The sequence below is a fragment of the Epinephelus lanceolatus genome, chromosome 5 (genome assembly GCF_041903045.1).
Source record: "Epinephelus lanceolatus isolate andai-2023 chromosome 5, ASM4190304v1, whole genome shotgun sequence".
NCBI lineage: Eukaryota > Metazoa > Chordata > Actinopteri > Perciformes > Serranidae > Epinephelus > Epinephelus lanceolatus.
Window position 1 is genome coordinate 48,245,633 of NC_135738.1, and position 15,470 is coordinate 48,261,102.

A 15,470-nucleotide genomic window follows, 5' to 3' on the forward strand; every position below is an offset into this window, starting at 1 on the left:
CAGCACCCCCGTGCTGGCCTGAGAGAGAAACAGGTGGTCTCTGGCTATATTCTTAAGGTGGTAGAAACCTACCTTTGTTATGTTTTTAATATGTGGAATAAAACAGAGCTCAGAGTCAAAAATCACACCCAGATTTTTTACAGATTGTGTCGGTTTGAAATCCTGTAGTTTTGGTAAAAGTTTCTCTCTCTGGCCTTCAGGACCAATGACTAAAACCTCTGTTTTGTCCTGGTTGAGCTGTAGGAAATTCACTGCCATCCATGACTTGATATCTAAAATGCAGTTAAAAAGGGCATCAATTGGCCCTGCGTCATCAGGAGACACGGCAATGTACAGTTGCGTATCATCAGCATAACTATGAAAGCTGATGCCGTGCCTCCTGATGACGTCCCCCAGGGGAAGCATGTAGAGATTAAAAAAGAGTTGGACCTAAAATTGACCCCTGGGGGACCCCACACTTTATCTCATGGGTTCCTGAGGAACATGCATCCATACTTACAAAGAAGTGTCGATCAGTAAGGTAAGAGACGAACCAGTTAAAAACAGTACCAGAGAGGCCAGCCAGATGCCTCAGTCTATTTAATAAAATGTGATGGTCTACTGTATCGAAGGCAGCGGTTAGATCCAGTAAAACCAAGACTATGAGATTATGGTTAGATCTAAATTGCACCTGATGTCGTTTAAAATCTTTAAAAGGGCTGTCTCGGTATTGTGGTTCATCCTAAAACCAGACTGATACTTCTCTAAAGTGTTATTTGTATTTAAAAACATCAATTACTTGGGTAAAAAACAGTTTTTCTAAAATTTTGTTGAAAAATGGTAAGTTGGATACAGGCTGATAATTATTAAAAATGTTGGGGTTTAAATTGCTCTTCTTCAGAAGGGGCTTCACCACCGCCGTTTTCAAGGAGGTCAGGAAGGCACCTGTCTGAAGAGAGCAATTCACCGTGTACAGTAGCTGTTCCTCAAAGAATCCATAAAATGTTTTAAAAAACGGTGTGGGAATTGGGTCTAAAAGGCAGGTTGTGGGCTTTACTGTTACTGTTTGTTAAAAAATCAATTGTGGAGAAGAGGAATTTGGGATTGTTTTTATTGTCAGAGATTAGTTTTTTGAAGTGGGAAATTCTTGCCTGTTTGACTGCGTTATTGTAGGTTTTGAGATGTTGACGTAATATTTCGTAGTGGACTGTTAGAACAAAACCTACACTCCGTGGAGAAATCAGGAAATCAAACAACTGAAAAGATACTGCAGGAGTGCTGAGAGGAGATGGAGAAAGTCAAATCTAATTGTTTTGCTTAAAAGTGGAGCCACTGAGTCCAGCGTTGACTTGAGTTTGTTGTTAAAACTCTCAACAATTGATGTCTACTTTCTATTTGTCTATTTTCTATTTCTGTTAATCCATGAGCTATCATCCTCCCTTCCTTATCTCCTTTTTCCACACACAATCTGCAAACAGGAAAGAGCAAATGTTGCTTCCTCATGTGTAAGCCTTTGCAAGTCTGTCCTGGTGGTGAGGAGAGAATTCCTCAGATCCAAGTTGGATGGATCCAGCATGTTCTGCTCCTCTAATCTCTTGAGTTTAATGTTAAATTGGGATTTAACCTCACCACGCTTTCTATTCTCCACTAAGAAGAAGCTGATGAACAAGCCCATTTAGGGAGCTTTAAATACCTCCCAAACTGTGGACAATTTAAATTTAGTAGAAAAAAAACATAATCCAAAACTTAATTTCTTATGAGGGAGTTTTTTTTCTTTGTTTGTTTGTTTTTCTTCATTTTTTAAGAAATACGTGTATTACGTTGCCACCATTTAGATTTCAGGGGTTGGGTAATGGGAAAAATGTAACAGAGTATACAGCATGGTCCCTTACAACAGTGCCATTCATCTTGATCTCAAGGACATGTTGAAACAAGTTTGAAGACATCAAAATGTAATCTATCCTAGAGAAGGAGTTATACACCCAGAATCAAAAGAGTAGTCTCTAACATGCTTGTCCATTGTGATGAAGCACGAGGTGAGCCAGTCCATCTACACTCCGACCCTCACCTATGGCCATGAGCTTTGGTGACCAAAAGAATGAAATCACTTAAGGGTGAAAGGGTGAGTTTTGAGTCGGGATTTGAAGGAGGTGACAGAGTCTGAGTGTTTTATGTCCTGCGGTAGAGAGTTTCAGAGGCGAGGGGCCGAGCGGCTGAAGGCTCTCGACCCCATGGTGGATAAGCGAGCAGGTGGGACGGTGAGTTGAATGGAGGAGGAGGACCTGAGAGTACGGCTGGGTATGTTAATGTGAAGGAGCTCAGCAAGATACTGAGGGGCAATGTTGTTGATGGCCTTGAAGGTGAGGGAACTGCCCATTGGTTCGACAGCCCATTGTTCTGACCATATTAAACTCATTGTTCCGAAGTCCGTTCCGAAATCATCCCCTCTCCCTCCAGAGAGCCTTTGCTCTTTGGTTCAGGCTGCATTTGTAAATAAGAATTTGTTCTTAATTGCTTGCCTGGGTAAATAAAGGTTAAATAAAAAAAAAATAAAAAAAAATCATGATGCCCTGTGGTTAAGGTCTGGTTAGGTTTAGGCACAAAAACCACTTGTTTGGGGTAAGGAAAAGATCATGGTGTGGGTTAAAATGAAAAATAAAGTGACAAACACATAAGCCGTGAGCCTGCTCTGCCTCAAGCCGGTCGCAGCGCACCATACGGCCGCCGCGAGCCGTTCAGCACCGCGGACAGTCGGACTAATGGGATGTCGAACCAATGGGCTGTCGAACCAATGACATGGACCCGAAGGTGAGAAGTAGGATTTTATAAGTGATGCGGGATTTGATTGGAAGCCAATGGAGTTGCTGCAGGACAGGTGTAATATAACTAGAAGAGGGGGTTCTGGAAATAATGCTGGCGGCAGAGCTTTGAACCAGTTGCAGTTTATGGATGGACTTGTCTGGTAAACCAAAAGTAACACATTTGTGTTTCTACCAAAGGTAACTAAGTGTAGGCTAAACAGTTACCTTTTTCTGTCTGTTTAATTGTGTTCATTGTTGTTATTTAACATTTTGCCGTGCTGTAGTCTAGTTAATACCATTAAAATTCTAGTTATCATTTCTGGCTGTGTTGAAATGATTAAAAATACATTAATTCACATGATTATATTTTATCTATATTTTCCATACAGTGCCTGTTAGTAGGAGAACTCAATCTGCTCTGTGCAACACACTGCAGCTTGATTTTTAAGTGTCTATTTTTATTAGCTTCTGAGATGTACTGCTGTGTGTCTGCTGAAATAATGAGAATTGTCTAGGGTGACTGCGATCGGGGATTTGTGCTTTAATGGGTGTACTTTTAATGATTTGAATTAAGTTGTAATATTTTCAGTCTGAGTTTGGTTCTAGTCAGTAAAGCTGTGCAACTGTTTGTCACTCCTGTTGAACTGATGAAAATTCTGCTGTCTCTTATGCTGTAGTGTGGATTCACCTGAAGTGGACTCCAAAGAAACTGGAGCAGTAAAGTGTAGTCTACGCTGTTCCAGTTCTCCTCATTATCATCATCCTAACCTTCGTCATCATCATCGTCATCATCATCATCATCATCAGCATGGTGCGGCTGAGGTTTTTGAGGATGAGATGATCACAGAATTGCTGATGACACGTGCAATGGAGCGCCTAGCATGGTATGAGATGTTAAAGTGAACTGTAGGTCAGAATCAATGCAGCCTCACTCGAAGGACAGGACTCAGAGCAGGGAACAGAGGAGTGCTAAATAAGATGACCTGGACTGGTCAGAGGTTTTGTCTGATGGGGATTTTGATTGTTTGTCTCCTGCTGAACTGATGAAATTCCTCCTGTGTCTTCTACTGTAGTTTGAATTTACCTGAGCTGGACTTGACACAGGTGCAGCTGAAAAAGGTAATCTACACATTTAAATTGTTTATCATCATCAACTCAACCAAACCAAACTCAACTCAACTTTATTTATATAGCACCTTTCATACAAACATGCAGCCCAAAGTGCTTCACATGGCAAAATTGGAATGACACAGACACAAAACAATAAAATATTAAAAAAGGAAACCAACCAAAACAGAACAAACTAACAAAAAAGATAATTAAAATGCAATAGAGTTAATAAATAAATAAAATAGAATAAAAAATGAACAGGAGGGATAAAAGAAGGTAAAAACAAATGTTTAAAACTTAAAAATCAAGACTGTAATGTCACTTTACATTAAAAGCCAGGTTAAAAAGGTAGGTCTTTGATTTAAATTTAAAAATACCAACAAAGCTCTTCTAATATCCAGAGGTAACAAATTCCACAGTTTAGGGGCATAAAAACAGGAAGTGCTCTCACCAGTACCTTTATGGTTAACATTAGGAACATTTAAAAGTAAAGCAGTGGAGGACCTCAGTGATTTGGCTAGAACATGAAATAATAGAAAAGCACTGATGTATGGAGGGACAGGGCCATTTAAAGCTTTATAAACAAGTAAAAGGACTTTAAAATCAATTCTAAAAGATACAGGTAGCCAATGCAGTGACTTCAGCAGTGGGGTAATGTGATTCATTTTCCTTGTTTAGTCAACACTCTGGCTGCAGCATTCTGGACAAGCTGTAGTTTTCTTATTGATTGTTTGGGTAGTCCAGTGAAAAGGTAGTCTTAACAGCTGGTAATAAAAGCGTGAGTGAGTGTTTCAGCATCTTTCTGGGTGAAAGAGGTCTGACTTAGCAGTGTTCGGTAGATGATAAAAGGATGTTTTGATGACCCTGTTTAAATGAGAATTAAAATTTGAATTAGCGTCTAAAATCACTCCCAGGTTAGTAACATCAGTTTTAATGTGCTTGCTAAGGCCACCAAACAGTGTGCTAGTGCAGCTTTTCTCTTGCTGCTTTTGGTCCAATTAAAAGAATCTCAGTTTTTCTCAGCTTTAAAAAGTTTTTACCCATCCATAGTTTAATGTCAGTGAGACAGGCAATGAGAGCATCCAGTGCATTAGGGGCATTTGGTGTTACAGAGATGTATAATTGTGTGTCATCAGCATAAAAATGGTAATCAATATGGTGATGGCTAATAATGTTTCCAAGTGGAAGCAAAAACAGGATTGGTCCAATAATGCTTCCTTGAGGAATACCACATGTAATGCTGTGAGTCTCTGATACATGAGCACCCAGGCTGACAAAAAACGGTTAAATAGGACCTAAACCAAGCTAAAACAGTGTAGGAAAGACTAACCCATTTTTTAAGTCTGTCTATTAAAATAGTAGTATCAAATGCTGCACTTAAGTCCAACAGAAGAACAGCCAGATTGTTTGCACCCACAAGAATGCTCAGAGCATTTACAACCTTGAGAAGGGCAGTCTCTGTTCTGTGTTTTGCTTGATAACGAGACTGGAACCTTTCTAAAATGCCACTGTTGTTAAAATGAACTAGTAGTTGATTAAAAACAATTCACTCTAAAATGTTGCGATAAAAAGGTAGATTAGAATTCAGTCTGTAATTGTTTCTGTCTGAGTAATTGGATTTTTTGAGAAGAGGTTTTACCACTGATGTCTTGAACGCTGTGGGAAATATGCCAGAATTAAGTGAGGAGTTTATCATCATCATTTCTTTCAACACCCTGAAATGAAAAATAAATATATATATATGTATATGTATATATATATATATATATATATATATATATGTATATGTGTGTGTGTGTGTGTGTGTATAAATATTTATCTATTTTTTTAATAAAATGCTGTTACAGCTTCAGATTGCCATCGATGAGATGTTGAAGAACGTGACGACGGATCTGGGAAGGTATGAAATGTGTGGAGAAGGAGGAGGTGGTGGGTAGAGTGCTTAACAGCTATACTCAAGTAGAAGTATATTTACTCTCACAAAAAATGACTCGAGTAAAAGTGAAAATTACCATTTGAGAAACCTACTCGTAAAAGTAAAAAAAAAAGAAAAAAGTTACTTTCAAGTTACTTTCCATTTGAATATATTCTGGGAGTGCAAGGCAGTGCAAAATGAAAAAACAGCACTTGCTGAAGAAGTTTTTTAAAAATAATTAATAATCCTAACCCTTTTGATGAGGATTAATGAATTGAAAAGGGGTAACAAATCAAAATGTTTCTCAGGTTGGCCCACTTCAGTTCGTTTAATGGTATAATGGTAGGAGAAACACTGATCTGATATATATGCAGATATATGACGCAAATTTGGTTTGTAGCCTATTCATGAGTGATAGAGGGGAAAACAAGATTTTGTCAAAGGGCCCCTAAAAAGATAGACAAGCATTGCTAGCTATCATGGGGGGAGGAGCAGCATTTTCTTTAACTTTGTCTTTTCTGTTGTTTTTAAATATTTTTACTGATATTCTTGGTGATTTGGCTTGTGTCATTTTCAGTCTGAGTTTGTGTGAAATCAGTAAAGCTGTTGGTCTCCTGTTGAACTGATGAAAGTCCCCCTGTGTCTTCTATTTAAGTTTGGAATCACCTGAGATGAACTTGAAACAAACTGAAGCAGGATTAGGTCATCTACGCTGTTTGATTTCTCATCATCATCATCATCATCATCATCATCATCTCCTTCTTCATTATCGTCATCCTCATCATCATGCTGCTGAGATGTCCAAGGATAAAAATATCCCAGAGTTCCTGATGGATTGTGTGATGGAGCGTCTTGAAAGGTATGAAATGTTGAAGTTGATCAAAGTGCAGAAGTGATGCAACCTAATCTGAAGGAGAGGACTGTGAGCAGGGATCAGAGGAGTTGGTGCTAAATAAGATGACCTGTTTTGATAGGAGGTTTAGTCCGATGGGGATTTTTGCTGTATCTCAAATTGCGTACTTCTGTACTTACACTTACTATTTTGAGTGCATAAGTGCGTTCACACTGAGAAGTATGGAAAAATGCAGTACACGATGAGTACCCAGATGATGCACTCAAAACGGTCAAAAAGTTAAGTGTGGAACTATGGACACTTCTCACACCCAATGGTTGCCATCTTGGCTACGTAGCAGAAGGGGAGGGACCACTTTCCAAACTGGAAATAGCGGCCGAGGACTGTGCGACCATGAACGTCGCTGCATTGTTCAAATTCATGTGTTTTTTGCACTAAGCACAACTATATTGTTGTCAGGTATAAGCCAGCAGTATGACTGTTGGGTTAATTTAGCAGTCTGTAATGATTTGGTACTGCGAACAATAACGCAAATGCTAATGCTAGTTTGCTAAATAGCTAATTTGCGGTCGTCAATTCCGGTGAGTGCACAATGGCTGTGTTTGGTTTGAGACAACACTACCCTGTTGAAATTTGCGCACTACGCCAATTAGTACATACATGGAAGTATACTAACGGACTGTCAGATCAGAACAGTCACCTGCGGTAAGCGAGTTGTGTCATTTCTGGTGTTTCTGTGACAGCGTCTCTGTACTGCTCTGGTGAATTCTACTAGCCTGCTTTCTCGCTTCAGTTGCTTTAACTTTGCTTTAACGTCTACTTCAAGTCTTAAACCACACTGGTTCTGTTTAAGCACTTATACCTCTCCTCCTTTCTACGACTTTCTCACTAATCTCTTAGCTGTTGTTTGCATGTTACTAGCCTTGGTAGCTACATTAGCTTTACAGTTAGCGATGGCTTCTACCTCTGCTCTTTCTTGCTCGGTGTGCCAAATGTTCAGTTATGCCTCTGCCTCCTTTAGCGACAGTGGTAATTGTAGTAAGTGTAGCTTATTTGCTGCGTTGGAGGCGAGGCTTAGTGAATTAGAAGCGCGGCTCCGCACCATGGAAAACCATAGTCAAATGTATCCCTGGGGCCAGAGCGGGCGACATTGAATCAAATTTAAAACTGCTGGCTAAAGCTAAACGTAGATTCAGTAAGATTGTTATTCACGTCGGCAGCAATGACACCCGGTTACGCCAATCGGCGGTCACTAAAATTAATATTGCCTCGGTGTGTGGATATGCAAAAACGATGTCGGACTCCGTGGTTTTCTCTGGACCCCTCCCAAATCTGACCAGTGATGACATGTTTAGCCGCATGTCATCATTTAATCGCTGGCTGTCCAGGTGGTGTCCAGCAAACGATGTGGGTTTTGTTAATAATTGGCAAACTTTCTGGGGAAAACCTGGTCTTATTAGGAGAGACGGCATTCATCCCACTTTGGATGGAGCTGCTCTCATTTCTAGGAACCTGGCAAACTTTATTAGTAATTTAAATCCCTGACAACCCAGAGTTGAGACCAGGACTTGGAGACGCAGTCCTATACGCCTCTCTGAGCTTCTAGTTCAGTTACCCAGCCATAGTTTTCATAGTTTTATACAAACGGTGTCTGTCCACCACCACCTAAATTATTTAAATCTAAAATTAAACAAAGAGGAGTTGTGCATAACAACCTCATAAAAATTACAACCTCTTCTGTGACAGAAAGACAAAACAGGAGAATTAAATGCGGACTGTTAAATATCAGGTCTCTATTGTCTAAAGCAGTGTTAGTAAACGAATTAATATCAGATCATCATATTGATTTACTCAGTCTCACTGAAACCTGGCTGTGTCAAGATGAATATGTTAGTCTTAATGAGTCCACTCCTCCCAGTCATAATAATACCCACATTCCTCGAGGCAGCGGCCGAGGAGGGGGAGTTGCAGCCATTTTTAACTCTAGTCTGTTAATCAGCCCTAAACCTAAACTAGATTATAATTCATTTGAAAGCCTCGTTCTTAGTCTTTTACATCCGACCTGGAAAACCTCGCAGCCACTTTTATTTGTTATAGTGTACCGTGCTCCTGGCCTGTGTTCTGAATTTGTATCTGAATTCTTAGAGTTTTTATCCAGTTTAGTTCTTAAATCAGATAAAGTTATTATTGTAGGCGATTTTAACATTCATGTCGACATTGATAATGACTCCCTGGCTACCGCGTTTATCTCATTATTAGACTCCATTGGCTTCAGTCAGGGTGTACATGAACCCACTCATTGTTTTAACCATACCCTCGATCTAGTTCTGACGTATGGAATTGAAATTGATAAGCTAAAAGTCTTTCCACAGAATCCCTCGCTATCGGATCATTATCTGATTACTTTTGATTTCTTTTTACTCGATTACACGCCACTCAGCAACAGTTACTATACTAGATGTTTATCAGATAGTGCTGTCGCAAAATTTAAGGAAAAGATTACTCCGTCATTAAATTCAATACCAACTTTGATCATTTTGTTGATAGCGCCGTAGGCTCGCTGCGAACACTTGACTCTGTAGCTCCTCTTAAAAAGAAGTTAAAAAAGCAAAGAAAGTTCGCTCCTTGGTATAACTCTCAAACCCGTAAGTTAAAACAAATATCGCGAAAATTTGAAAGGAATTGGGGACTAACCAAACTGGAAGAATCTCGTTCAATCTGGACAGACAGTCTCAAAACTTATAAGAGGGGCCTCCGCAATGCCTGAGCAAACTATTACTCAGCATTAATAGAAGACAATAAGAACAACCCCAGGTTTCTTTTTCAGCACTGTAGCCAGGCTGACTGAGAGTCAAAGCTCTATTGAGCCTTGTATTCCTTTAGCCCTTAGCAGTAATGATTTTATGAGCTTTTTTAATGACAAAATTCTAACTATTAGAGGCAAAATTCATGACCTCCTGTCCTCAGATAGTACCTATCTAACCTCAAACACAGCTGTAAAACCTAATATATATTTATCAATCAATCAATCAATCAATTTTATTTATAAAGCCCAATATCACAAATCACAATTTGCCTCACAGGGCTTTACAGCATACGACATCCCTCTGTCCTTATGACCCTCGCAGCGGATAAGGAAAAACTCCCCAAAAAAAACCCTTTAACGGGGAAAAAAAACGGTAGAAACCTCAGGAAGAGCAACTGAGGAGGGATCCCTCTTCCAGGACGGACAGACGTGCAATAGATGTCGTACAGAACAGATCAGCATAATAAATTAACAGTAATCCGCATGACACAATGAGACAGAGACAGAGAGAGAGAGAGAGAGAGAGAGAGAGAGAGATGCAGGTAATGACAGTAGCTTACAACATTATCGAAAGTAATAATATTATAGTTCTGGCTACTGTGGTACAATATGTTGAAAGTATGTATTAATATCTGGCAGTATACATGTGTGACAATAATCATATGTGTATAATTACAGTAGAAGTATGACTAATGTCTAATGATGGCAGCAGCAGCAGGAGGCATCTGGCAGGACCACGGCAGCAGCACAACCACACACGTCACGCTGTCCAGGCACCACTGCGATATGAGTTAATCTGAGAGACAGTGGAGCACAAATGCTCCGGAGAAGAAGCCGAGTTAGTGACATCCAGAATGGCCGAGTTAGCAAGATGCAGTAATAGAATACGAGAGAGAGAGAGAGAGAGAGAGAGAGAGAGAAGGAGAGAAGGTGCCCGGTGTATTATAGGGGGGTCCTCCAGCAGACTAGGCCTAAGTCAGCCTAACTAGGGGCTGGTACAGGGCAAGCCTGAGCCAGCCCTAACTAGCTTATAAGCTTATAAGCCTAACTAATAAAATTTATCAAAGAGGAAAGTCTTAAGTCTAGTCTTAAATGTGGAGACGGTGTCTGCCTCCCGGACCGTAACAGGAAGATGATTCCACAGAAGAGGAGCCTGATAGGTGAAGGCTCTAGCTCCTGATCTACTTTTGGAGACTTTAGGGACCACGAGTAACCCTGCGTTCTCAGAGCGCAGTGTTCTGGTGGGATAATATGGCACTATGAGCTCACTAAGATATGACGGAGCTTGACCATTTAGAGCTTTCTAAGTTAACAGTAGGATTTTAAATTCAATTCTGGATTTTTGCGGCTGACTGACGATCACTATAAAATCGGCACGCCGCAGGAGGCTAAGCACAGGAGATAACTTTGACGCGCCCACAAACTGATTCACACTCTGTCCTTTACTCGGTTCATTTCTCTTTAATGCCATATCACAAAGCCATGCATTTGACACACGCGCTAGTGCAAGGTTTGATCATGATACAAGTAACAGGATTAATAACATGATGGTTTTAGCGTTAGTGCTAGCTTTAGCGGTCAGCAGAAAGTTTCCCTCCCGATTCACCCTCCTTCGTGGACAAACACAGAACTGACAACAGGTGAGCATAATCATCTGCAATCACAGAGGGCACCACACAGTGACACGCCCACCACCCAAGCACCAATAGTGTGTACTCACCCACATCACATAGACATTCAGACTTATCAACATGACACACACACATATGGCTCCTACATGGATTTTACAGGGAGCCAGTGCAGAGAAGCTAAAACAGGAGAAATATGATCTCGTTTCTTAGTTCCTGTTAGTACACGTGCTGCTGCATTCTGAATTAGCTGGAGAGTTTTTAAGGACTTACTAGAGCTACCTGATAATAGAGAGTTACAGTAATCCAGCCTTGAGGTAACAAAAGCGTGGACCAATTTTTCTGCATCTTTTCGGGTCAGGATGGGCCTAATTTTTGCAATATTACGCAGATGAAAACATGCAGTCCGTGAGGTTTGTTTTAAATGAGAATTAAAAGACAAATCTTGATCAAATATTACTCCGAGGTTTCTTACGGTAGCGCTAGAGGCCAGAGCAATGCCATCTAGAGAAACTACGTCATCAGATAAAGAGTCTCTGAGTTGTTTGGGGCCAAGAACAATAACTTCAGTTTTGTCTGAATTTAACATCAGGAAATTGGTGCTCATCCAAGTTTTTATGTCTTTAAGGCAGTTATGGAGTTTAGTTAATTGATTACTTTCTTCTGGCTTCATCGATAAATACAACTGAGTATCATCCGCATAACAATGGAAATATATAGAGTGATTTCTAATGATGTTACCTAAAGGAAGCATATATAGAGTAAATAGGATTGGTCCGAGCACAGAACCTTGCGGAATTCCAAAACAAACTTTGGTACATAAGGATGATTCATTATGAACGTCAACAAACTGAAAACGATCGGATAAATAAGATTTAAACCAGCTTAGTGCAGAACCTTTTAGGCCAATTAAGTGATCCAGTCTCTGCAGTAGAATTTGATGGTCAATTGTGTCAAACGCCGCACTAAGATCTAATAAAACATTTACTGTACGGATTACTGTAACTCTCTATTATCAGGTAGCTCTAGTAAGTCCTTAAAAACTCTCCAGCTAATTCAGAATGCAGCAGCACGTGTACTAACCAGCACCAATTTCCTGATGTTAAATTCAGACAAAACTGAAGTTATTATTCTTGGCCCCAAACAACTCAGAGACTCTTTATCTGATGACATAGTTTCTCTAGATGGCATTGCTCTGGCCTCTAGCACTACCGTAAGAAACCTCGGAGTAATATTTGATCAAGATTTGTCTTTTAATTCTCATTTAAAGCAAACCTCACGGACTGCATTTTTTCATCTGCGTAATATTGCGAAAATTAGGCCCATCCTGACCCGAAAAGATGCAGAAAAATTGGTCCACGCTTTTGTTACCTCAAGGCTGGATTACTGTAACTCTCTATTATCAGGTAGCTCTAGTAAGTCCTTAAAAACTCTCCAGCTAATTCAGAATGCAGCAGCACGTGTACTAACAGGAACTAAGAAACGAGATCATATTTCTCCTGTTTTAGCTTCTCTGCACTGGCTCCCTGTAAAATCCAGAATTGAATTTAAAATCCTACTGTTAACTTGTAAAGCTCTAAATGGTCAAGCTCCGTCATATCTTAGAGAGCTCATAGTGCCATATTAACCTACCAGAACACTGCGCTCTGAGAACGCAGGGTTACTCGTGGTCCCTAAAGTCTCCAAAAGTAGATCAGGAGCTAGAGCCTTCAGCTATCAGGCTCCTCTTCTGTGGAATCATCTTCCTGTTATGGTCCAGGAGGCAGACACCGTCTCCACATTTAAGACTAAACTTAAGACTTTCCTCTTTGATAAAGCTTATAGTTAGGGCTGGCTCAGGCTTGCCCTGTACCAGCCCCTAGTTAGGCTGATTTAGGCCTAGTCTGCCGGAGGACCCCCCTATAATACACTGGGCACCTTCTCTCCTTCTCTCTCTCTCTCTCTCTCTCTCTCTCTCTCTCTCTCGTATTCTATTACTGCATCTTGCTAACTCGGCCATTCTGGATGTCACTAACTCGGCTTCTTCTCCGGAGCCTTTGTGCTCCACTGTCTCTCAGATTAACTCATATCGCAGCGGTGCCTGGACAGCGTGACGTGTGTGGTTGTGCTGCTGCTGTGGTCCTGCCAGATGCCTCCTGCTGCTGCTGCCATCATTAGTCATTAGTCATACTTCTACTGTTATTATACACATATGACTATTGTCACACATGTATACTGCCAGATATTAATACGTACTTTCAACATATTGTACCACAGTAGCCAGAACTATAACTATAATATTATTACTTTCAATAATGTTGTAAGCTACTGTCATTACCTGCATCTCTCTCTCTCTCTCTCTCTCTCTGTCTCTGTCTCATTGTGTCATGCGGATTACTGTTAATTTATTATGCTGATCTGTTCTGTATGACATCTATTGCACGTCTGTCCATCCTGGAAGAGGGATCCCTCCTCAGTTGCTCTTCCTGAGGTTTCTACTGTTTTTTTTCCCCATTAAAGGGGTTTTTTGGGGAGTTTTTCCTTATCCGCTGCGAGGGTCATAAGGACAGAGGGATGTCGTATGCTGTAAAGCCCTGTGAGGCAAATTGTGATTTGTGATATTGGGCTTTATAAATAAAATTGATTGATTGATTGAATTGAAGTGTGTGATTTGAGACACATCATTTGATTGTTTCCTGCTAAACTGATGAAAGTCCTCCTGTGTCTTCCACTGTAGTGTGGGTTTGCCTGAGATGGACTTGACAGGGGTGGAGCTGGAAAAGGTAATCTCACTTTTTTATTTTTTCATCACCACCATCATCATCATCATTTCTGTCAACAACGTCTGAACATCCAGACAAAAAGAAGCTGTTTTTAAAGTAAGAATGTGGTTACAGCTTGAGATGTCTATCAACGAGATGTTCAAGAAACTGACAACGGATCTAGGAAGGTATGAAACATGATGAGGAGGAGGAGGAGGTTTGAGATGATGAAGAATATCAGGAGGAGGTTTGAGTGGTAACAACTGAGGTGATGAAGATTATGCTGATGATGGGGGGTCAATCTATTATGACTGCAGATACGGATTCTTTGTTATTGCTCTTCAAAGAGACTATCAATAAGTATTTCAGGCCGCAGAGCTGCACACGGTTAGATGGGTATTCATAGAAGTACTGTAAGTGGCCCAGTAGAGGTGCAGTCCGGCTCCTGCAACTCTGTTAGCTAGCTTCAACAAGCAAAAATCACATATTAAAGGATAACTTAGGTATTTTTCAACCTGGGCCCTATTTCCCCATGTGCATGTGTGTGTATGATTCATAGGTACAACTTGTTTTAAAACTGGTTCCATATTGAGGGAGCCATGAAACGAGCTAAAACAGTAATGGGGGCAAATGCGTAGTTTGCGCATTAAAAGTGATTTTTTTCGCCACTGACCGGTTCAGATTGCCAGTACTATCTCTGTAAATAGCATACTAAGCGTTTCCCTTACCTCTGGGCTGTGTGTGACGTCATCTCGCAAGAGCTTTGCTCCACTGTGTCTGTAGCTGTCTCTACTCGTGGGACAGCCGTTTTCTTGAGGAAGAGGTGTTTCGGGATTGGATGTCTTCTCTTCTTCGTCTGGCAGTAGTCATCTTGGGAGAAGTGAGCACTGCAGACCCGGTGGTCTGCAAGGTGCAGTGTCTGGACAGAAGTGTTAGCATCCATTTGTTGCACAACTAGCCACAACTTCAGCATCTCGCTGTCTGACAAAGGCAGCCTATGAAAGCTGTACAGGGTGTTGCGCGACATCCTGTTCTTGAAATTAGGATGAGCACAAACACGAACCATTGTTTTCAATCGATGCAGTGAAACTCTCAACTGTACTCCGGGACAACCAGCGCCACTGTGAGCGGCGCTCAGCATGGCTCTGTTTTCTTCCGGGAACAAGCAAAGCTCTCGCGAGACAACAACACAACCTAGAGGTAAGGGAAACGCTTAGAATGCTATTTTCAGAGATAGCACTGGCGATCTGAACCGGTCAGTGGTGAAAAAAAGCACTTTAAATGCGCAAACTTATACGGGACGCATTTGCCCCCGTTACCGTTTTAGCTCGTTTTGCGGCTGCCGGCTGCATCTGCCTCCCTCAATACTGAACCAATTTCAAAACGAGTTGTACCTATGAATCATACGCACACATACACATGAGGAAATAGGTTGAAAAATACCGAAGTTATCCTTTAACAAAATGTGTGAATGATTTCTTAAAGTCCAGGTAAAGTACCCAGCCAAATCTGAATAATTAATAAGGTTGCAAAGTATATAAAGTTATGCTTCAAATCATGAAAAAAGGCAGTATTCTCTGCTCTGAGACACTGGGGGTGTGTCTGCCAAATGCGCTGAAGTTACACCCACTCGTGGG

At 40.8% G+C, this 15,470-nt stretch overlaps 1 protein-coding gene across 1 annotated transcript; it reads left to right on the plus strand.

Annotated features, from left to right (window-relative positions):
• The first annotated feature begins 5,734 nt into the window (after nucleotides 1-5,734).
• LOC117253095 (uncharacterized) lies at nucleotides 5,735-14,047 on the plus strand. Its single transcript, XM_033620442.2, has 4 exons — nucleotides 5,735-5,790; nucleotides 6,461-6,664; nucleotides 13,809-13,854; nucleotides 13,969-14,047. The coding sequence occupies exons 1-4, from the start codon at nucleotides 5,759-5,761 to the stop codon at nucleotides 14,032-14,034; spliced, it is 348 nt and encodes a 115-aa protein (XP_033476333.2). The 5' UTR covers nucleotides 5,735-5,758; the 3' UTR covers nucleotides 14,035-14,047.
• The last annotated feature ends 1,423 nt before the right edge of the window (nucleotides 14,048-15,470 follow it).

What these genes read in the sequence shown, in the direction of transcription:
- LOC117253095 (XM_033620442.2), top strand. Translation starts at nt 5,759, where the DNA reads ATGTTGAAGAACGTGACGACGGATCTGGGAAG. An exon ending in GTGATGGAGCGTCTTGAAAG is followed by an intron (nt 6,665 to 13,808) that starts GTATGAAATGTT and finishes CTTCCACTGTAG; the next exon opens with TGTGGGTTTGCCTGAGATGG. An exon ending in CAGGGGTGGAGCTGGAAAAG is followed by an intron (nt 13,855 to 13,968) that starts GTAATCTCACTT and finishes ATGTGGTTACAG; the next exon opens with CTTGAGATGTCTATCAACGA.